The sequence below is a fragment of the Volvox carteri genome, assembly GCF_000143455.1.
Source record: "Volvox carteri f. nagariensis unplaced genomic scaffold VOLCAscaffold_25, whole genome shotgun sequence".
In the NCBI taxonomy this organism is placed as follows: Eukaryota; Viridiplantae; Chlorophyta; class Chlorophyceae; order Chlamydomonadales; family Volvocaceae; genus Volvox; species Volvox carteri.
Genome location: NW_003307568.1, coordinates 1,005,566 through 1,028,245, shown reverse-complemented (window position 1 = coordinate 1,028,245; position 22,680 = coordinate 1,005,566). Strand labels below are relative to the sequence as shown.

At 55.3% G+C, this 22,680-nt stretch overlaps 4 protein-coding genes across 4 annotated transcripts; 3 read left to right on the top strand and 1 right to left on the bottom strand.

Moving 5' to 3' along the window:
- Positions 1-1,813: 1,813 nt before the first annotated feature.
- VOLCADRAFT_81580 (uncharacterized protein) lies at positions 1,814-4,416 on the top strand (the record flags this gene model as incomplete). The annotated part of the gene is made up of 7 exons (XM_002951753.1): positions 1,814-2,111; positions 2,194-2,259; positions 2,352-2,525; positions 2,818-2,932; positions 3,214-3,299; positions 3,902-4,018; positions 4,340-4,416. Coding segments are annotated over exons 1-7 (672 nt in total), but the record flags the coding sequence as incomplete, so codon positions are not given.
- A 2,689-nt stretch (positions 4,417-7,105) lies between these two features.
- Positions 7,106-11,341, top strand: VOLCADRAFT_121006 (uncharacterized protein). The gene is made up of 7 exons (XM_002951752.1): positions 7,106-7,434; positions 7,569-7,765; positions 8,337-9,464; positions 9,741-9,817; positions 10,116-10,297; positions 10,685-10,784; positions 11,028-11,341. The coding sequence occupies exons 1-3, from the start codon at positions 7,197-7,199 to the stop codon at positions 8,553-8,555; spliced, it is 654 nt and encodes a 217-aa protein (XP_002951798.1). The 5' UTR covers positions 7,106-7,196; the 3' UTR covers positions 8,556-9,464; positions 9,741-9,817; positions 10,116-10,297; positions 10,685-10,784; positions 11,028-11,341.
- A 70-nt stretch (positions 11,342-11,411) lies between these two features.
- On the bottom strand, positions 11,412-16,234 carry VOLCADRAFT_105213 (uncharacterized protein; the record flags this gene model as incomplete). The annotated part of the gene is made up of 7 exons (XM_002951661.1): positions 11,412-11,636; positions 11,924-12,297; positions 12,811-12,942; positions 13,158-13,463; positions 15,489-15,653; positions 15,873-15,918; positions 16,158-16,234. 7 exons carry the CDS (start codon positions 16,232-16,234, stop codon positions 11,576-11,578), a joined length of 1,161 nt encoding a protein of 386 aa, XP_002951707.1. The 3' UTR covers positions 11,412-11,575.
- Positions 16,235-16,643: 409 nt separating this feature from the next.
- VOLCADRAFT_105212 (uncharacterized protein) lies at positions 16,644-21,856 on the top strand (the record flags this gene model as incomplete). The annotated part of the gene is made up of 7 exons (XM_002951751.1): positions 16,644-16,758; positions 16,855-16,926; positions 17,004-17,195; positions 17,392-17,942; positions 18,171-18,429; positions 20,654-20,817; positions 21,124-21,856. 7 exons carry the CDS (start codon positions 16,645-16,647, stop codon positions 21,854-21,856), a joined length of 2,085 nt encoding a protein of 694 aa, XP_002951797.1.
- Positions 21,857-22,680: the final 824 nt, after the last annotated feature.

Below are 22,680 nucleotides of genomic sequence, written 5' to 3'. Positions count from 1 at the left end.
TCCAACACCTTCGAGCACCTTCACATCCCAGCACCATCGCCACTGCTGTCACCACCAACACCACCAACGCCACGGCTCCCCCCCATGGCACGACCCCACCGCACCCGCAGCCCCTCCACCTTCACGTTGCTGATGTCGCTGACGGCGAAGTAGGTGTGAAGTGCGGCCGTGAACCGAATGGATCTATGCTCTGAGGAGTGCGCAAGCGGGCCATGCCGCAGGGGCATAAGGAGTGAAGATTCAGGAGGAAGAAAAAAGCGGCATCTGATAAGACTTGAACGTGCGACCTCTCGGATACCGGGAAAGGGCTGGGGTCGGACGCTGGAGTCGGAGCCCCTAGCGTCCGGGTTCAAGTTCGGGATTAGGATTGGGGGCCCAGAAAGCGGGACGGGCGGTTCCTCCTACACGATCTGGCCCGGCCTGGCTTTTGTTGCGCAAGGGTGAGGACGTACGGCCCTCCAGCAGCCTTACCAAAGTGGGTGACCGAAAAGTGCTGCTCCAGGTGGTCATCACGCAGCTCGATGTGATTGGACATCTTGAAAGTCAAACGGGTAGAAGTACTTCTCCGTACTTTCTTGCCACCACTCCTTCAAATACATGTGAGTTGTAATTACTGCGGCATGGATTCTCGTTGGAAAATTGGTGCAGCTCCATTTAGAACTTCAAACGTGGGATAATAAAAGGTTTGAAACGGCATCGCGGTGATGGAACGCGGTGAAATCTGGTGACGGAACTGTCACTCTTCTCCGCGACGGATGAGAGCCAGTGCTGTGCAAATCCATGTTTCAGTGACGACAGGTCAGGGGTTCCAGCGTGAATGACCTGAGAGAAGGAGATAGGCACGCCGCCACGTGTTGGCCTCCGTGGCTGGAAGACCGCGTTTTTGCTGAGGAAAAGATAGTCCTGTGGGTGACATAGGGATGGCGTCCGTTAATCGAACGGACCAGTTCGGAGGCTGGGAAGGCGTTGCGCCAGTTCGCGACTTGCACAACAGCTTGCTTTTGGGATCACGTAGGATTCCTTGCCTGTTTTTCCTCGTTGCGCCAAGTCAAAAGCTGTCCCCATAAGTTGAAACTTCCGCCGTTTGGCCCTGCGACATTACTAAGAACGATGTCGATGCCCTTGGGCCTTCGGCTCGTATGGGTAGTCTTACAGGTATGGGGTCACGCACCCCCAACCATGTAACACACAAGTAATCATACCCCCGGTGTTTTCAGGGTGATTATTCCCAGCTTTTCCATGTTGTGCAGTGTTACACACACGCAGCTGCACTGCTAAAACAGCAGTCCAAAGCACTCCAGCACACAAAGGAAGCGGTTAGCATCGCTCCAGGGCGGCGTCTTGTCTGGGCCAGGTGTCCGACGCGGGCGTGCATATTGTAATGTTAAGAAGTCGACAAACTTTCGCGACACATCCCAGGTTTTGTCGTAACTTTGGAACGACGAAGTGGATCCAGGTCATCGGCCCGGCGGGCTAGCGGCGCTATGACTCAGGTGTACGGCGTGTAATGTTGATGATCGCTATCTTGACGACATGGGCAAAGCAAGTTATTGAGATTGTAAGCTTAAGTTGAGTTTAAAAATTCCGATTCTCTTGGCTTACACCAGTTTCCCGGCAGGTAAAGTCAGCTTACGCTTCCCGATTGTTTGATTGTTTAGGAGTTACTGTTCACGGATGACCGGCCCTATTTGCCTTTTACTAGCAGGAGGCGATTTCCTTGATGTTGTAGTATTTTTGGAAATCTGTTAGCATGGTTTTGAAAGGCTTATATTCTGTAATATTCGGGAAGCGTTAGCAATCTTTACTTGCCGAGTAATTGGCGTAAGCCAAGAGAGTCGGGATTTCCAAACTCAACTTAGGCTTACAATGTCGATAATTCGGTTCGCTCGGCAATCATCAACATCACACGTCGTACACCTGAGTCCTAGCTCCGCTAGCTTGAAAGTTACGACAAGACTTGACACGAGTCCCGAGTGTTTGTCAACTTACTTTTTAACATTTACAGTACCGCGTCGCTGGAGTGCTTTGGATTGCTGCTTTACGAGTGCAGCTTGTGTGCAACGCTGCACATCATGGAAGAGCTGGGAATAATCACCTTGAAAACACAAGGGGTATAGTTATTCGATGAAAACCTGACAACTGTTGCTGCGGCTTTCGGTGCGGCTTTCGACATCGGTCTTGGTCGTGTCGCAGGGCCAAACGGCGGAAGTTTCAACTTACGCGGGACAGCTTTTGACTTGGCGCAACGAGCAGAAGCAGGTAAGGAAATCTTTAATCCCTACGTGATCAACAAAAGCAAGCTGTTGCGCAAGTCGCAAACAGGCGCAATGCCTTCCCTATGCCACCCGCAGGACTACCTTTTCCTCAGCAAAAACGCGGTCTTCCAGAAACCCACGCCAATACGTGGCGGCGTGCCTATCTGCTTCCCTCAGTTCTCCAACTTTGGGTCCCTTGGCCAGCAGCACGGATTTGTACGGAACAAGTTCTGGAAGGTCGTGGAGAAAAGCGACTGGTCCGTCACCCTGGTGAGCCCAGGCAGATTTCACCGCGTTCCATCACCGCGATGCCGTTTCAAACCTTTTGTTATCCCAGCCAGCACGTCTGGAGCTGACACCAGTTTTCGAACGAGAATCCATGTCCACGCGCTCGCTCTCTTCATGTTCGCCCCTGCAAAGGAAAGGTCAAGTGGAGTTTCTCCCACGCCGCAGGCAGACAGACAGACACCCACGGCGTCCGGCCGCCTGCACAACTGCAACCGCAACTGCAACCATGACTGCGTGTCCAAAGCCCAGTAACTACTGCCACATGCATTTGTAGGAGCTGTCGTACGACGGTACGGAGAATCCCGACTATCAGTTTCCCTTTGAGATATCTAATCGCATCGAGCTGTGTGATGACAATCTGGAGCAGCACCTTACGGTCGCCAACAAGGGTAAGGCTGCCGGAGGGCCGTACGTCCTCACCCTTGCGCAACAAAAGCCAGGCCGGGCCAGATCGTGTAGGAGGAACCGCCCTCCCCAGTTCCTGGGCCCCCAATCCTTATTTCGAACATGCACCCGGACGCTAGGGGCTCCGACTCCAGCATCCGACCCCAGCCCATTCCCGGTATCCGAGAGGTCGCACGTTCAAGTCTTGTCAGGTGCCGCGTTTCTCTTCCTCCTGAATCTTCACTCCTTATGCCCCTGCGGCATGGCCCGCTTGCGCACTCCGCAGACTCGAAATCCATGCCGTTCACGGCCGCACTTCACACCTACTTCGCCGTCAGTGACATCAGCAACGTGAAGGTGGAGGGGCTGCAGGTGCGGTGCGGTCGTGCCATGGGGGGAAAGCCGTGGCGTTGGTGGTGTTGGTGGTGACAGCAGTGGTGATGTTGCTGGGATGTGAAGGTGCTCGAAGGTGTTGGACTAGTACAAGGCAGTCTGGTTTGCATTCGGTTTGCAGGACAGTTCGACAGCTCGACTGCCACCTTGATGGCTTGACGGCTGTCAGAACAGTTCTGTCCAGCCTCTGTTTCTTTGTCCATGCTAAGCAGGCCAGAGTAATAGCAAATTGAGGCTTGGCTAGGTTGTGGGCGCAAATCCAGGTGGAGCCAAAGGAAGACTGCACGGAAGGAAACCCCCTCCCCCCCGTCCGTGGTTTGAATCGGCGGCTGCAAATGCTTGCTGCCCAGGACGTTCCAGTTACTGGGCAGTCCTATCGACCTGCCAGCCTGGCGGCGTGGCTATCCGTAGCAGCAGTTGTGCTAACAGTGCTACTCAAGAACTTGGTCTTTCCCCTCGTCAAGTGGTGCCGCTGCCTTACCCCTTACCCCTTACCCCGACCTGCCCGTCCTTCCTTTTTGTTCCTCTCCCGACCTGTGCGCATCCTTCGCTCTGCCTCCCAACTCCGCCTCTCAACGAAGGGCCTGACTTACATGGACAGCACTGATAGTCGGATCAAGAAGCGCGAGGAGGCGGTTGAGGTGGTGTTCCCGGGAGAGGTGGACCGCATTTACATAAAGGCACCGGACGTGATCAAGGTGTGCTCCAGGGTGGGGTTGTGGGAGTGTGGTGGCGTAGGGCGGCGAGATGTAATGCCGGAGGGTGTGCTGGTGGCCGATTTAGTGAGCAGCCGTACGCATCATCTTGCGCCCCGTCGTCGTCACCGCAGACGCTGCTGATCAGCAGCTGTGCACAGCTACCCCACCCCATTCGGAGAGTGGAACGGGTGGGACCCGTGGAAAGAGCTGCAACGATGGGCGGAGGTTCAGCACCGTATGCATCACAAGCCCTTCCCTTCCCTCCATTCTCCTCTTCCCACCCGGACTTCTCTTCACCGTTTGAAAACTAATTACCATCAGATCCACGACTCCGGGGCTCCGGGTGGAGGTCGAACCTACGAGGTACACAAACAGGGCTTCCCTGATGCCGTACTTTGGAACCCCGGTGCGAAGCGTGGGGCCTCCATCTCCGACCTGGGAGATCCCGAGTGGCGGCGCATGGTGTGCCTGGAGCCTGGCCTGGTGGATCCGATAACGAGCTTGGAACCTGGATCCACCTGGACCGCGTCGCAGTGCATCCGCATACATCGCGGCGCCGGTGCGGCTGCAGCGGCGTTCTAATCGTATGCTACATTGCTTGTTCGACAATTCCGCTTTCAATATCGATCTCGTTTATGTGTGTGTTGATGAGTCGATCCATTCCGAGCTGAGCCGTGTTGTGGATTAGCTGGGTGTGGTAGTTGTCGGTTGCGCCGCATGGGTGCACACGGGGAAGGGTTTCATGGGGGGAGTCCGTGGGAGCCGCGCCGGTGACCTTTTTTGTGTGTGTCTGTGTGTGTGTCTGTCTGTGTGTAGAGTTTAGTGTTTGGGGTTTAAGGTTCCTAGGCACCATCTGGTGAGGGCTGTATTTCGATTGTCTCACCAAGTCTGTTTGGCGGTTGTGTGTTGCTTCTTGAGAGTGGCGCACACTCTTGCAGGCCTGGGTAAGAAGCGAAGGGGTCACTCATCACAGGCCATGACAGGTCACGCGTTCGTTGCGTCGAGTTGAAGACTTTGTTGCATCTCGTGTGGATCGATGGTTGGATCCGCACATTCCTAATAGAGATTGTCGGAAGGGTGTAGGATGTCCGATTGCCTGGTTTGGAGCTGTAACGTTTCCGCTTAGGGGCATCATGCGTAAACGGCCGCTTGAGGTATGCAGGACTATCTGGTGTTTCTTTGTACGAGGCATTTGTAAATTGGGACTGTGACAGGACTTGCATGGAATGGCCTGCTCACTTCAGGGCCTGCCGTCCTGGTCCTGCGATATGTGCTTGGTAAAGTACCAACTGATACTCTCGCCCTCGTCGTCGTCAATAATTGCATGGGATACGCCCGCAAACTATCGAATGCAAGACGCCAAAGGCTTTTCTGAGGGTCATTATTACACGGGATTTCCCATCGTGCGTGTAAGATGGAGCGAAATTCAACCCAGCAAGCTTTGCGCCATGTTTTGAAAGGTCGTTATCCCAAGCTTCCACAATAATTTTCCAATGCTTAGTTTCCATATTGCCATTGGTTGGTATCAGCCATCATCATCGCAGTAGCGGATTGAACCGTAAGTAGGCAGTAAGTGTGTGACCGCACTAAACTGCACTTGCGACTTGCCCACGTGCTGTGCAGATGACGGAAGTATACCATCGGCACCATTTCTGGGACTGTACGGTGATGGTGGCCCTGAAGGAGTCCACGGTAGAGCTAAGGTGTATTTCCATACCAAATCCCGCCACTGTACGACCGCTGTATATCAAACCCCGGTGTACGTGCAGGATTGAGAACGCGCCGGCGTCTCGTCCCATTGTGCATCTGCATCTGTGTTTGATGCCCACCGTGGTAATGCCGACCGGTAGACGCAATCTCTTATTGAGGGGCTCTACCGGAACATCGCCTCGTTGAAGCTCGTGTAAAGACACCGGGTTGTATGAAGCCAAGGGGAAACTGTAAAGCCCTTTCAGTGGTGTACGTACCTGAGGAGCTGATGCACCGCACGCACAATGCTCTGTTGGGCCCGTGCGGGTCCAGATCGGTCTATCCTGGCCGACACGAGCCAGACCTCTGATAGTGATGATGACTGTTGTGTGGGCAGCCGGGGGAGCCCTGAGCGAGTGTGTGCTGCGCACGGGTGATTGTTGGAATATAATCGACGCTCATATGCAAGTGAGCATGGGAGAGCAGTAATAGGACTCGAGGGGGTCCGGCGTTTTGCTATTATTACCACATGTTACCACATGTGGTATCGTGCGTGCTTGCTTCTGAAAAAAGGTGAGGGGGGCGATGTCAAACCCCGCCTCTCCGCTATCGTCTACGACCTCTAAAACCGTTAATTCTGACTACGCCTGCCAGTGTTTGTTCTGGTTGTCGGTCCTCCATTGTATTCAGGAATTCGGCGCGCCAAATGGGTCCTCTAGTGCAGCTCCCCCAATGCAAAGCTTCCAACCTCGGTGCTGATCGGGACGGCTACTTTGTCAAACCGGAGCGACACACCAAGTTGCGGCACGTGGTGTGGTTGACGTTGAGCCTCGTTGTTTTGGAACCCGTAGAATTCGCAGCTTGGGACCTCCAGGAAGGCGGTGCAGTGCATTCACGTGCGTCATGGGGGCGTCGCGGCGCTTTAACCATAGCTCGTCATGTGGCATGGCCGATACGAATTTGCATGTGCGTGCGGATTCAGGAGCACGAAGGGTCGGGAAAAAACAGCTCCATTATCAATCTGACGGGTCCGGTTTCACATCATCCCATCAAATTGACGAGGCGTACATTGAGGATGGCGAGCAGGACTGGAGCGCGAGGGCATTTCTTGCAGCTTATCTGCCTTTGAACCATTAAAGTTTAGGAAAAAAATTGTGATTTGGGTTCGCACGCCGCCTTTGTTGAGAAGAAGACACGTGGAGAGCTGGCAAGCGTGTGCAACAGTTTTATTGGCACAGCCTACTATTTAGGCTTTACCAATATTCTAGTAAGATTGCATAACTTATTCGCTTATGCATTAGATATAAAAATTGGCGACGGTTGATGTCCGTACCAATGACCCGTTAGACGGTAAGGCGACTCAAGAGCTGCTCCTTAGACTAAAGGATTAGCTTGGAGGAATTGCGAATTCTGCACACCTGCTTAGCTGTGTGGCAACCCGCTACTTTGGGTGTTACTACTCGAGATCACCACTGTTGCAACCTTCGACATGGGCCAGCAGGTGCTGTGTGATGCCTATGGAACCCTGAAGCCTCAACAGACGGAAATTGCGGTGCTCTTAAGCACAAACTCTCCGAGTGTCTTGCCCGGCGAAGACGTCGTCAGCAGCTGTCTTGAGACCATTCCTTCGCCAGAGGGCCTGGCGCGCTTGGCCCTGAATCGCTGGTCGCGGAGCACTGGTCTTGCTGGACATCAGGAGATCCTGGATGCCTTCATTAAACTCCATGGTATGGGCTACGGGCGCGACCTGTTTGCTGGTTGTTGGTCAGAACCCGGGTTGGAAGCTTGGAACCCGCGCTGGCAACACGCTCGGGGACGATCCCGACAGACGTCCTTGCGATCGCCACGTCTTTGCTTGCAGTGAGCGAGTCTAGCGCGGAGCTGAAGCCGGCTGCCAAGGCTTTCCTGTCGGATGTCCGGAGCCGTTTGGTACAGCTAGTCCAGGATAGCTTGGCGCGCTTTGGTGACGTCGAGGGCCCTGTCTACGACGAGGTCTACGGAGAGAACGCGGACAAGACCAAGATCCCGGCATACCTACCTGTCGTGTCGCACTTCCAGGTAAGTCGCGACACTACACCCATATGGAGCGAAACCCCCCGCAAGGGCGGCACACCTGCACCTGCTGGAGGCCTATTAAGCACCTGACAGACGCCGCCATCCATGTGGACTGTGTAGTACGGTCGCAAGGGCCCAGGGCCCAACCAGCTTCCGTTGTTTCAAAATCTGTACCTTGAGATGGAGGGGAGTCTACTTGAGTTGTGGCCCCCAAACTACCGTGCCTACTTTGGCGTGCGTTCGGGCGGGCATTGCCCTTGAAAAACGGGCGCCCGAGCTGCCGGGCGCCAGTCCGAGCGGATCGCCAAGGGCGTAGCATTTAGAGTGGCCACCTGTCACGGGCCATCGGCGTGCGTCTTGCCAGGCAGGTGGTTACTTATGCCTAGCCTAACAAACTTTGATACAAATATACTTTCTTGTTTTGTTGTAATCTCTCCTCCACAATTCGCCCATTGGCAACCATTCCTTTCCCCCCCCGCTGATTCCAACGCTTGTCTGCCGCTGCTGGGCGTGCACCAGCCCGCCTTTCTGTTTCCGCAACATACCGTCCCTTTGCAACCTGCCCCTTGGACAGCTGCACTTCCACGACATCGCCAATGACAAGTCGCTCCACGCGGCGTGGGACAGCGCCCTGGCGGCCTGCAGTGCTGAGCTGGCGGACGCAGACGTTGGCCTGGGGAACAGCCCCAAGCGCCGGGCGCTGGTGTACCTGCTATCCATGGGGGAGGACATTGCGTTCCTGCGCCTGGCGGAGGTGCTGTTGAAGGGCTCGTGTGAGTTCGTGTACGAGTGAGGCCGCCGGGTGGGTGAGGCGGAGCTGGTCGGGGAGCAGGTAGACGCTTGTTAATACGTCTCCATGCGGAGAGCTGTGGGCCCCTGTGGCTGGTTTTGCAGGCTGGGGGAGGGGGAATACTGAGAGTAGGAAGGAAGGAGGGAGGCGGGGAGTGGATGTGCGACAGGGCGGCGGTCTGCGGTGGGGTGGTGGTAGTGCTGTCGAGCGGGCGGGGCCTGCGGGCGTGGATTTGTGATTCTGCAGGGAAGCCTTTGCTGGATGGAGGTGTGTGCCAGTGAATCGGAAGAGCAGGTTGGGGCTCTGGATTGCAGAGCCGGCATGTATCAGTTCTTGCCCGCGTAGCGTTAGGCGTTTCGGGTGTGCAAGCACGGCGACGTGCTAGCTCGTAAGGTGTTTCAGTCGCTGCAAGCAGAAGCGAAGAGAGAAAGCTTTTACCCGAGCGGCCTGCACGTGACCGATGTGTATATGGAGAGAGGTCAGAGGACACGGTGACTGGGCGAGGCCACGTGCCAGTGCGCGGCTCTGTCGGCACCGCGGGATCTGCGGGCCTCGCCTGGGTGCCTGTTCAGCGCGCATGGGTGACCAGCAGGACTTTGGCGCAGGCAATTAGTGGTGATGCTTTTCCTACCGAAGCCGTTGGCCATCCTGCATGTGTAAGACAAGCTTCGATCGGGCTCACCAAGTCATCCTTTCGCGGCACGACAACGGTTGGCGGGTAGGGTACTCTTCAGAAGACCACTGATTGATGTGTTGGATAATACTAGCTTGTTCATAACAATGTCTGGTTTATGGGGTTTAGTACGATGACAGAACACGAAGACATTCCAGCCTTGCCCGTCACAGCAACCGCTGAAGCAAAAGACCAGCACTATAACCGTGTAATCGACGTCATTATTCAAATTCTTCAAGGTGCCATTAGAACATATGATGCATAAATCTGTGTTGCCTTTGATTGCTTGCTGGAGCTCGTTGCAGTGCCAAGTGCGAGCTTGAAATTTTATGGTTGGCAAACGTGGCAATTGTTGCAACTTGAAGTCTATGTATCCATGTTACCATGGCGCATATCGTGAAAACTAGCAAACGTTTCACGGCTTGTGGTCTGCAGTCTGCGGACATTCATCTCGCAAACAGGACGCCCTCACTCCTGGCACACGCAAACCCTTCCCCACGTTCAAACCCCGATAGGCGAGGATGACTGGGTGGCTGCCATGGCAAGTGTGGCTGCACTCCTCCACTCCGCCTTCGATTACTTCCACTGGACTGTAGGTACCACCGCTCTCCCACCCCAACCGTATCATCCAAAGAGACAAATACAGAGTTGTGGCACGACATGTCCCCGCTCCAACATTCCCTTACTCACGACGCCAGACCTCGATAGTGCCGCTGGCTGGCTGGCAGGCATGGGCTCCGTAATTAGAAAGGACCATTCCCCCTGCGCTACCTGATCACAGCTCAGTTGCATTCCTGCCAGACTCCTTTTCCCCAAATTTCATGAAGCACAATCCGCGTGCGTAAAAGCCTCAGATTGCGTGCTCAGTTCCCGTTCCGAACCTACCCCAGGGTTTTTACCAGGCGGGTCCCCCTGGTGCCGAGACGCTAATCATAGGGCCCTACCAGGGCCACCTGGGCTGTCTACGCATCCCCTACAGCCGGGGCGTGTGCGGCGCTGCGGCACGCAGCAAAGCCACTCAACTGGTTACCGATGTGTCGAAATTCCCGGGCTACATCGCATGCGCTTCCAGGTGCGGCTTCTGGAAGGAATGGGGGGGTTCCGAATTGGTGATCGATGTAGATCTGAGGCCGAGAAATATCAGATGCGGTATCGAGGCTTTTCCTGGGGTCACATGGACGGGCATAACTCCGCAGTGTACGGGGAGCGTCTATGGAGTGCCGTTCTAGGGTAGTCGTTGAATCCACTTTGCGGCGCAGTTCCGTTGCGCGTCCTGTCCACCGCCCACTCACAGCACGCACCGTTCATGGACCAATGGCGTAGCAATGTTATGCATAAAGCGTCTCTTCAGGATTGTTACCTGCTAACAGTAAAAAAACTGAAGGGATTACTTGTTGTGCGTAGGTCTGTGTTACACAATTACACAGTTGTCGCCGTGTGTAACCAATATGCCGTACAGCACAAAGTCCGAGATTGTCGTGCCGGTGGTAGAGGCCAGCAGTGGGTGCCTACGCGCCGTCCTAGATGTGGATTCGGACCTTCCGGCCGCATTCACTCAGGTAATGAGAGAAGAATCACGGATTGGATGAAAAAGTGTACCAGCTAATGAGACGCAGGGGACACACCCTGCGGGGCATGATACGGCCAACCTCTGCCTATCGCCTCCTGCGTGCTCAAGTCAGAAGATCTATTGTTACCCAGCTATGCGCCTCCTGCTCCGGGGCCGTGCTTCCTCTCCTGAATCCCTTTGTTTGTCAGGATCCACCCGACGAAGCACCCGTCCCCTTCCCTTGCCTTCCTAGGTGGACCAGGACCAGCTGGAACGCTTGTGCGCCTGGCTGGGAAAGCAGGCCGCCTTCTGGAAGGAAGACGGCTAACACAGAGCAGAACCCAGCGCTCACTTGGGCGTTGAGTGGCTGCGGTCTTGTGTGGGGCTAGGCATGTAGCAGAGGCCGTGTAGTAGCAGCAGCAACAGTACATGCAGCAGAACATATTGCCAGAGCCCCCCAATATCTGTATTGCTGTGCGCTCCTTACGTTGTGTACGCAAAGGAGCGTACATCACCGTGTGCATATCTTAGAATCGTAGAAAAATATATGTAACCAGGGCATGCCTCAAGCCCTTGAGCCACGGATCGATCAAGCACCACAAGCCAAGCACTGCTGACGCATTTCAGTACTTCCGTTACAACTCCTCCTTTACAACCCTCCCTCCAGACACACGCCATAAGCATACGCTATGCACACGCTACGTGGAAGCGCACCGCTCCAACAGCACACGTTGGACAAACCGCCGCCCTGTGACCCCGGGGAGCAGCAGCTGAGCGTATATACGCACTCCCTACTTCTCCCTACTTCAGCACGCTCCGATGGGCATGCCGCATCACATGCGCGGCTGCAAACTGCAATACTCTTCGAACGGAGGAAGCAACAGGACGTAGACATGCAGCAGCGCTGCCGCATGCCCGGTCCGCTCCGAAACACGGGGTAAAGCCAGCACATCGCTCTAGAAACGAGGAACAGACTCCCAGCACCGCTGTGGATGGGCGTAAAACGCCACACGCAAGCGAGGCCGTTCCACGACCTCAATACACCAGCTCAGAGCGCGCGAGGAGATGCACAGAAGACCTATGCAATCTCTCGCAGCTCGCACGCGTCGCAGCAAAGCAGCAGCGGCACCGCTGCATCAGCATTCTTACCGTATCCGCTTCATGGGTCCCATGAAACCGCCGCGCCCTGGCCCCATGCCGCCCCCCATGCCACCACCACCACCCCCTTCTCGGTCCCCAAATGGTCGCTTAAACCCAGCCCCCATGGCCCCGCTGCCAACACCGGGCGGCGGCCCACGGCCACCCCGACCCCGAAACCCACCCGGCCCCATGTCAAATGCCCGCCGTCCACCAAAGCCCCCTGGACCCATGGGCCCCATGCCACCCAGGCCCGGCCCCATGCCAAGGCCACCCGCGCCCCCCGGTATGCTGAGAGGCAGTCCTGCATCGCGCTCAAGCTCCATGACCCGGGCTCGCAGCGCGAAGATCTCTCGCTGCAGTTCTTCCGCCTCGTCCTCCATTACCTTGAGAAAGCGGTATGCGAAATTTGGGTGCGGCGCGCAGAAATGGGGCCAAAAGCTGTAACAGAAGTGCATACTCCGTTATGGGAACAGTCGCCTACGGATAGCCCAGGACAGGCGTTGAGGCTATAACGGTCTAGGATATGCAGAACGGGTACAATGCGACATGGGAGGTGCCGTACAGTGCACTGGCCAACAGAGTCAACAAGGGAGCGGACACTGGCAAACGCCCGACAATAGTCGCCAATGTGTTTGGTAAAGTCATCGGCAGTCGCGATGTACGAAATACAGGTGATCCTCCTCCTCGCCGCCGTTGTTTCTGCGCACGCACACCCCGCGCAGGCTGAAAACGACTTGCCTGATCAGCCCCTTCCCTCCTATCCCACGGTCCAAACAGAGCTCCCTTGTGTGTTGTCGAATCCTCACACCACATCGCTAGCAAAGTCTTCCGGATGGCGAAAGGGATGAGCCACACGAGTGACAAGTGACCTCTGCCCTCCCCGCGCGCGCACTTACCAGGCAGTGGTCCTCCAGCTCCTGATACGCCGATCGCAAGTCGTCCGCCTGGCTTCTGGCCAGCGCTGCAGCTGCCTCAGCCAGATGGGCCTTACCCTCCGCCAGCTCGCGCCCCATCTCCTCGTTCTCCTCCTGTGGGATTAGCAGCACGTGATTAGGGCCATAGCATGATGTGACACGGCATGGCATGACGTGCGGAATTGGAAAACAAAAAGGACTGGATTTGCCGCAGCAAAATCCTTTGTACTCGCGCGATTCTCCCCAAAACGTTCCAGCCCATACGTACACAGGCCACACGCGAAAACCGAGGAAAACGATAGCAAATACCCAGTAGCAAACACTCATACCTGCAAGCTGCGGCACTTTGCCATGAGTTGCCGTCCGACCTTGCTCTCCTGCGTGAAGGTAACTGCCGCAAGCTCCTCACGTGCCGTCGCCAGCTCTGCCTGCGCACCCTCCAGCTCCGACCGCAGCCGCGCGAATTCACGCGCCACCGCTGGGTCTAACATCAGCTGCTTGAGCTGCACTACGGAAGGGTCGGCGGCGGAAGCGGCAGCCGCCAGCTCCCGCCGCAGCTCCAGCGCCTCTAAATTTCGGTCGGCCAGCTGCATCTGCAGGGCAGCATCGCGGCGGCGGAGCTGCCGGAGCTCCTCCTGAGGGGCGGTTCATGGATGCGGGAGGTGGGCCGCTTATCGAGAGGGAAGATAGGGGATAACGGGCCGTGGTGGCGGATGGTGGTGGCGGTGGCAACTGTCAAGTAGTCCCCGCGCGTGGCAGCTCAATGCGAGGAAGAGAGAAATGGACACCGGGCAATGAAAAATGCGGAAGCTGGAGGTTGCAGGGTATGTGGTTGGGGTTATGCCATTGAAGCAGCATCACAGTAGGCGGGAGCCCGAGTCCTTGTAGGCGTCAAGGGAAGGGGCGGATATGCAACAGATTGGTCCAAAGCTTACGGGATGGCAGCAGCAATGTGCGGGCAGAGCCGGGGCCTGCTCATTGCATCACCGCAAGGGCTATCGGAGGGTTCAGTCGAAACAGGAATGAGGATGCCAAGGAAACATCAGTTGGCAAGCAGCGCTACAACCCTGCGTTAGAGAGGAACACTGCCTACGTCAACACGCAGCACAAGCAACAACTCTATGCATCTGCTTGGTGCATTATATCACTACTGGTTCGCATCGCTGGCATGCGGAGCGGCCCTTGTGGATTAGTCAGCGGCAAGCCCTGATGTCTCTTCGACACACGGCAAGTGGCAGCTGCTGACACCCACCACTCAGGGTCCATCCGTCCGCTGCGTCGCCAGCTACCAAGCGGGCTACGAGGCGGCGTGGCGCCATGGCAGACGAGCGGCAGAGGAACGTCTGGGTACAGGCGACAAGCCTCCTAAGGCAGCTGCCAGGACCCACAAGCCGTCTTTGTACACCGTATACCACAGCACATCCTTTAAAGCCGCAACACGCGCAACACATAGCAGCACTGGACGGCACTCTCAAGCAAAGCTCCAGCACACCAGCCGCAGGACGAACAGCCAGCCATGTCGGACGGGAAGTTGGAAACGTGCCGGGGGACAGACCACGGGTCGCAAACGGCAGATCACAGGGAGAACACCGCGAGCCGCAAGCACATTTCCACGCACACATGCGTCCCATAGGCTAAGGTCCTAAGGTCCAACAGGGACACGAGTTGCACACCACGCCCTCTTGGCAGAAATAAAATCAAGATAACATACACTTCCCGACACAGACACTACCACAAACATAGCTTTCTTAGTTTTCGCACAACCCGTGCTGCCTTAGCGAAAGAATCGACGCAGGCTGTAACAGCGCATAGGGTTTTCCAGAGAGGCGGTTATCTCGCGTCGCGCGCATTGCACACGCCTTTCCGGCGCGCTTGTGTACGAGCAGCGCAGTGGAGAAGAATAGAAGGTATAGGTAGAGCGCACCATGCCGTGTGAACCGGGATTGCCTGGTGAGTTTGGTGTCCCTATTGTGAAAGCTAACTTTATCAATGGTTCAAAGAGCTGCACAAGCTCTCGAGCTCTCCTGAAGGTATCCTCCTCACGCAAGCAGGCCGCACTTTCACTACACGTACACGTACAACGATTTCAGCCTTAGCTGGAAAGCGACATTTCTTTAGCCATCCAAACCACAAACAGGCATCCGTTTTCCGTTGCGCCATGTGGAAATTCGTCGCCTCCGGCAAACAGGCATCCATCAAAGCAAGCAATCCACAATTGCCATTTCGGGTCCCAGAGACCCCGGCAAGCCTTGGCAACCTCTTATCACGCATGTACCATAGGCCCGGCTCGCTTGCCGTCTTGGCATGGGCGCCGCTACTGGACAAAGCTATCACCTAAGCAACCCAGCCGAGCTTCCACCCCTAGCATACCCCAACCCTATTCGCCACAAATAGTAAGCCAAACAGTTAACTACCATGTAGAAATGCTGTCCAAGGGATCAGTGGACGTCGTTCATCCAGGGCCTGCACCTTGTTCGGCTTGCCACCCAACTCGCTTCCGTAACGGCACGAAGTAACGAGGCAGGGGAGAGGTTGACAACTCGGCCGCACATGTAAGGCATCCGAGGCCACCCCGCTTGCGCACGTGAATCACGTCCATTGCCGAACACAGGTGAGTACCACAGCGCACATTGTCTCGCCGCGCCGCCCTCCTCCCGCACCTGGGCGCTTGATTCCGACGCCTTGATTCGCCGCACAGTCTCCAGAACAGTATGCACATCAGGATCACGATTTGCGGTGTGCACCCCGCATATGCTGGCTACCTCCTTAAATGCGTTGCGCCATCGATCTGCTGCTGCCTGCTGGACTTCTCGGGCTCTACTGTCCTGTGGGACTCGGCAAGGGATGGCACGGACGGTAGGGACGGAATGGCAGGGTTCAATAGAGGCGGCAGGGAGAGGGGAAAGACATGCCACGGTTGTATTGCAACCAAGCAGACCCTTAAGGGTACTCATAACCTCGAGGACCACGCAGGGCTTTAGGGTCATAGGCTGGAGTACGCACCCATCGTAACCCAAGTCCCAACCCCGGTGTCCTGGTCTTACCCGAGTGTCCTGTTCACGGCTGCCTGGTGGGTCTGAGAAAAGGTCCCTGCGGATGCACCAAAAGGCAAAGTGCATCCATGCAAGTGAGGTTGCGCTCTGAAGCTGCGCAAGTCGTCGAGACAAGCTTACGTTCAAGCCTACCTGGCGGACGGGATCGCAGGTGGAACCGTCGTGTTGACTCCTTTCCCTCTCAGCGCATCCACAGCTGCCAAACCCTAAAAAAGGAGGTTTACAGTTCAGGGATTGCCAAGGTAATGTTCCGTTGTAAAGGCGCTCAGCAAGCACCTGTCCAGATGAGCCCGGTAGGTAACTATCGTCAACATCGCCAAAGCCTCCATCGTAGTCTCCACCAGAATCACCATAAAGATCCCCTCCATACAGATCATCCTGCGCCAAGGGAGCCTCGTAAGTTTGCCTGCAACGCCTATTTGGGTGCAACCGGAGACAGCTAACCTCCATGATAGGTACGTGCTATTATTTTTATCTTTGATAAGGACAGGAGTTTGCAGTGGTCCGCAAGACCAAGTAAGAAAAGAGCGCTGAAAGTCAAAAAACGTAATTATGTCGCGTGATGTAAGTTATTCGTTCCCATTCACGAGAGGAAAACCCAGGGTGCACGGTATATTGTTACAGAGTTCATCCAAGTTGCTAGGTTTGCACATGGGATTCCGCTCGTTACGTACGGCAGCCGCCGCTACGCGTACAGTTTTTCCTTAGCATAGCTATGAATATGTAGTGCGACCGATCGACTATCATCCCCTTGTCCTGTCTAATGACAGCAATGGCGAGCCCACTTGTGTCCGCCCCCTTGTTCCAAGGGGTGGACAAGAATTCGGCGGGTTACAAGCTGCTTTCGTCAATGGGTTGGAGGGAAGGCGAAGGTTTGGTGAGCGCTGCTTGCTCACAATGCATTTGTCCTACAGCCATCTGAGGCAAGGCGGCCATTTCTGTCGGCGGCGTGCCCTTACCCGTTTGTGTACAGGGCGCCCAAAAGCAAGGAATCAAAGAGCACGTCAAGGTCAAGAAAAAACATGACGCTATGGGCGTCGGCGCGGTGGGTTTGCAATCCAGGGTTTGTTGCTTTCGGCGCCATCAATGGCTCAAACCCCATCGACCTTATGGGCCACGCAGGCCGAAAACGCTCAAACCCTGCGCGAGTGGACGACAGGCATGGTCAGCTTTGACCGCATCCTCTCGAATCTGAAGGAGGTCACAGCCCGCCGTCCAACCAATCACGATAAAAGTAGCAGCAGCGGCTCAAGCGATGATGAGCCTGCGGAAAAGCCAAAAGCGGAGCAAGGAAGGGCAACTGACAAGAAGAAGGTAATTCTCCCTTCGCATTTGCTGGTCCGTAATGTCATTCCAGAAGGGGGGACCCTAGGTAATGTTGTACGCATTTCCGTACATTGCGCGCACTAAAGGCACTGCTAGCGGCCGATTCCACACTCCCCTCGAACAACATTGCCGCACAAAGCAAGATGAATCGTCCATGACTTTATCCATACCCTTCCGATTGTAGGCGAAAGGCGCCAAGCGCAAGCGCGCCTCATCGTCTTCCGATTCAGATGCCGGCAGTAGCAGCTCCTCCGAATCAGACACGAGCGCCGACGAAGGCGATGCGAAGACGAAAGGCGGCAAGGCTGCGGCGGCGTCTATTGGTGCGACTGCTGCGGCCAGCGCTGCAGCCGTGAAGCGCCTCAAGCTTGCCTCCCACGTCGGCCGCTATTCTAAGCGAGAGCGTGCCAAGTTTGTAAAAAACTATAGCGCATCAGATTTGGATGCCATTCTGGGCGGAGCAGCTGCAAAGGCCGCCGCCCAGGGCAATGGCGACGGAGAGCAAGAGAATGGCGCCGGCCAACACGGTGGCGCTGTCGGTGTGGCGCTGGCTGATCCCTCGATGTTGGGGTTCATGCCAGTCATGGCAGAGGTCAGGGCCGTACGTGGCGCCCAGGACACCAGTAGCAGTGACGATGAGGAGGAGAATGCGAAGGCCCGGACAGCATGCGCGGGGCAGCGACGTGTGGTGGTCGAGGGTAACAGCACAAGGCAAGTATGTGTGCGTCATGTAGGGTAAGGGTGCGGGTTCGAAGGACCTCGGGGACACATCCCAACGATGTGATCTCTCCTTACATCCCTTTTGTGAATTTTGGGATGTCCTCCTGTCATCATAGCATCACGGGCATGTGTAATGAGAAAACAAATGGTGGAGGCCAGGACTGCGCAATAAGCCCGGCTAGCTGCGTTCTGGTCGTTTATATGGATGTATCCCTTGTAATGGTATAGCCTCCTTATGTGCAGGGTCTCTGCACCGGGGGTAGCGGCAGGCGAGACTGTCCAGGGGTCGTCCCGGCAGCGCAGGGCGAAGGCGGCCGCTGTGCAGCAAGCGGAAGAGCAATGGGAGCCTGGAAAGAAGCCCTGGTGGGCTGGAATGTTTGTGAGAGCAGGTCGCATGGGCTCCATTAAACAGGAGCTGCGAGCCGGTCGGGATGCTAATGGCAAGGCCAGGATTAACATCACCGGCTTCAAGGAACAAGACCAGGAGAATTTGTACGAACAGGTATGGCAGCACTGGAGTGTTTGTTGCGTGGACACGGACGGGGCTGGAATTTGCACGAGGTCTGCGTGGTTGTGTGTGTGCTGTGCGTCCATTATTTCTTGGGTTTTGCTTCTACAGATTGGCGGAGAGTTTTCATGTCGTTACCGTTCAGGCGGCGATCTGACAGCGGAAATCATGCATGGGGGCAAACCTGTTAATATGAAGCGGGCCAAGGGACCTTGCACACCTTGACCATGTGTGCTGGGTGGGATTTTGAGTGCACGCGAAATCACCAAAACCTTGGCAACCACCTTGCCCCGGCTTGAAAGTGCTGGTGCAATACTAAGACACGGTTACATTCTCACGCAGCGATACAGGACAAATAATGCTCGACTAGCAAAAGCTGAGAAGCGGGCCAAGGGACCTTGCACTCCTTCACCATGTGTGCTGGGTGGGATTTTGAGTGCACGCGAAATCACCAAAACCTTGGCAACCACCTTGCCCCGGCTTGAAAGTGCTGGTGCAATACTAAGACACGGTTACATTCTCACGCAGCGATACAGGACAAATAATGCTCGACTAGCAAAAGCTGAGAAGCGGGCCAAGGGACCTTGCACACCTTGACCATGTGTGCTGGGTGGGATTTTGAGTGCACGCGAAATCACCAAAACCTTGGCAACCACCTTGCCCCGGCTTGAAAGTGCTGGTGCAATACTAAGACACGGTTACATATTCTCACGCAGCGATGCAGGACAAATAATGCTCGACTAGCAAAAGCTGAGAAGCGGGCCAAGGGACCTTGCACACCTTCACCATGTGTGCTGGGTGGGATTTTGAGTGCACGCGAAATCACCAAAACCTTGGCAACCACCTTGCCCCGGCCTAAAAGTGTTGGTGCAATACTAAGACACGGTTACATATTCTCACGCAGCGATGCAGGACAAACAAGGTTCGACTAGCAAAAGCTGAGAAGCGGGCCAAGGGACCTTGCACACCTTCACCATGTGTGCTGGGTGGGATTTTCAGTGCACGCGAAATCACCAAAACCTTGGCAACCACCTTGCCCCGGCCTAAAAGTGTTGGTGCAATACTAAGACACGGTTACATATTCTCACGCAGCGATGCAGGACAAACAAGGTTCGACTAGCAAAAGCTGAGAAGCGGGCCAAGGGACCTTGCACACCTTCACCATGTGTGCTGGGTGGGATTTTCAGTGCACGCGAAATCACCAAAACCTTGGCAACCACCTTGCCCCGGCCTAAAAGTGCTGGTGCAATACTAAGACACGGTTACATATTCTCACGCAGCGATGCAGGACAAACAAGGTTCGACTAGCAAAAGCTGAGAAGCGGGCCAAGGGACCTTGCACGCCTTCACCATGTGTGCTGGGTGGGATTTTCAGTGCACGCGAAATCACCAAAACCTTGGCAACCACCTTGCCCCGGCCTAAAAGTGTTGGTGCAATACTAAGACACGGTTACATATTCTCACGCAGCGATGCAGGACAAACAAGGTTCGACTAGCAAAAGCTGAGAAGCGGGCCAAGGGACCTTGCACACCTTCACCATGTGTGCTGGGTGGGATTTTCAGTGCACGCGAAATCACCAAAACCTTGGCAACCACCTTGCCCCGGCCTAAAAGTGTTGGTGCAATACTAAGACACGGTTACATATTCTCACGCAGCGATGCAGGACAAACAAGGTTCGACTAGCAAAAGCTGAGAAGCGGGCCAAGGGACCTTGCACACCTTCACCATGTGTGCTGGGTGGGATTTTTAGTGCACGCGAAATCATCAAAACCTTGGCAACCACCTTGCCCCGGCCTAAAAGTGCTGGTGCAATACTAAGACACGGTTACATGCCCATCGTGCTTGAATCTGACCTTCAACATGCACCCGGTCTAATCTGTAATAGCATGGTTGCTGCAATAAGCCCTGTGTTGATGCTGCTTCCCTCTTCAATGCCAAGTATGATTCTTATAGTAACTTGGCGTTAGTCAGGTACCAAACAGGAAATCACGGAGTAAGAAAATGCTTCCGACCTAAATGTATTGCTCCTGACATCCTCAGCTACCTCTTATGTCCCGATGTCCCGAGTGTTTTCCTTAACCCCGATGGTGCAGTCCCCTCCAATTCACTGTCACTTGGTTGTCAGTTGGCGCCCACTCGCTTCCTCACTCCTTTCTTTTGATCCTTGATTGATTTTGCTCCTTGATTTTTAAACCACGATGCTCCCCTGGTTTACAGGCCCAGCACGGAGCAGCTCATGGTCGGCAAGGCCTCGGTCGCAGCGAGATGCCCAAGAAGGTCGCTGGGGCGCGCTGGTGTGGCACGAAAACCAAGCTGGATGAGGACGATGAGGACGAGCAGCAAGACGATGATGCTGACCGCGATGGGGACGTTTCAGCCAGGTAGGTGGTTCTGACATGATGCTATGTAGTGGCCGGCAGCAGTCTGGGGACGGCAGATGAAGTAGAAGAATGCGATGCCCGTCGTTTTTGGCTCTTTGTATCTGCCTATCATGCAGCTTCAGCACAACGTGGCATGCCTTGTTCAACTGTTTTTTTGGTCTTTGGTTTGCTTTCGGCTTATACCTAGCTTTGTCGTGAAGAAATCTTGGAGCTTCACGCACACGGTGTGCAAAGCGCAGTTGGGGTTGCTAAGGTTTGTGGGCACCGCGTAGTAGCAATGAAGTACTGTTCTCTGTATCCTCGCAGTGGCTCCGAGATGGAGAGCGAGGACGATGGTCGCATTGTGGTGGTGCAGTCTAAGAAGGAGCAGGCGGCAGCAGCCGCAGCGGCAGCAACGGCAGTGTCTGTTCCAGAAAAGGATATGAAAACATCCGCCGAAGCAGCAACAGGTGATCGGGAATTGCAACGGCAGCATATTGGTGCCAGCAGTGCAATACGTTCGTGTACAGGGAAGGCCGCCAAGGGCCGTGGAAGTCGTTCCGGTCCTTCAGAAGAAGAGGGTGCGGGAAAGGAGGAGCGGCGGGAGGGCAGGCGGAAGCGCGACGTGAATGGTGAGGGCGGCGACAAGGAAAAGGAGGACAAGGAGAAGAAGAAGCGGAAGAAGGAGAAGAAGGGTGGCGCTGAATCTCTTGAGGCCCAGGCGGTTGAAGGGGTTGGCGGTCCTGTGGCCGCGGAGGTAGCTAACGGCGGGGTTGTGGCAACAGAAGCTGACAAGGTTAGTGACGGCAGGGGCGTGGCTAAGGCTCCAAAATGGCGGAAGCTGGTGCGGCAGATTTTGGCGGATGCGCCCGAGCGGCGACTGAAGTTGAAGAAGCTCAAAAAGCAACTGGAAGCGGCGCATGGCCTGAATGGAAGTGGGAAAAAACGCAGTGCTGGTGGCGATGTGGAGGATGCGGTTGGGATGGCGGCGGTGTTGGAGCAGCTGCGGTGTAGCAAGCAGTTCGTGGTGTGTGATAAATTTGTGACTTTGACAAAATGAGCGCTTGGGCAGGGGTGTAGGATGTGGAAAAGAGACCATTGTTAAGTAGCGGGTAGGCTGGGCGGGAATTGAAATGCAGGGAAGTCATGTGTGTTTTTGTGGTGTGCACGACAGCATACGGCAGGACATGAGCGCATGGGTATGCAGGTACTTAGTATAGCTAGAAACATTTGAGTCTAGGTGAGCGCGATAGAAAAGAGAACGTACAGCTGCAAGCTATGCTGTGCGAGTGATGAGAGGTGTCGTGTGTCAAGGAATTAGGCCCTTACTAATCGTGGTTAGTGTACTGTTGGTTCGATTACGTGTAAGGAGCCGAGAGGAAGGAAAGTAAGTTATCATATGGCAGTTGACGTGTGTAGTAAACTAAATAGGGGGGTCCTTGTGAAGCAGCTGCCCGCGTTTCCAAAGCACGTATGGTGTTGGATTGTAAGGTGCCCAAGTACGTTTGCGAGGAAGAGAATGTGGCCAAGCTGGAGAGGAAAGTGCAGTGGCATATTGGAATGTGAGATTGGCGCACGGGCGAATTTACGTGCAAATTTTTCACCGTAGCATCAGTCCTCAGTTCACTTCTTGGAACGAACATCAGCATAGGTGCAAGCCCTCTCGCTTGGAGGGATATGCAAACAAACATCCTGATAGGGGTAAACTCGCACGCTACCGAGCATTCAACCGAGCACATGCATGCTTAGTTGAATGGTGAGATGCGACCCCCCCTTCATTTCGTGCTCGGCAAGCCTGCCACCGCGTACCGGATATGTTGGCGATGTTACAGAACGCTGCACCTTGGTTTCTGTGCGCATTGCGTACGTTGCTCGACCCCGCCG

What these genes read in the sequence shown, in the direction of transcription:
- VOLCADRAFT_121006 (XM_002951752.1), top strand. Translation starts at nt 7,197, where the DNA reads ATGGGCCAGCAGGTGCTGTGTGATGCCTATGGAACCCTGAAGCCTCAA. An exon ending in TGCCTTCATTAAACTCCATG is followed by an intron (nt 7,435 to 7,568) that starts GTATGGGCTACG and finishes CTTTGCTTGCAG; the next exon opens with TGAGCGAGTCTAGCGCGGAG. An exon ending in CTGTCGTGTCGCACTTCCAG is followed by an intron (nt 7,766 to 8,336) that starts GTAAGTCGCGAC and finishes CCCCTTGGACAG; the next exon opens with CTGCACTTCCACGACATCGC.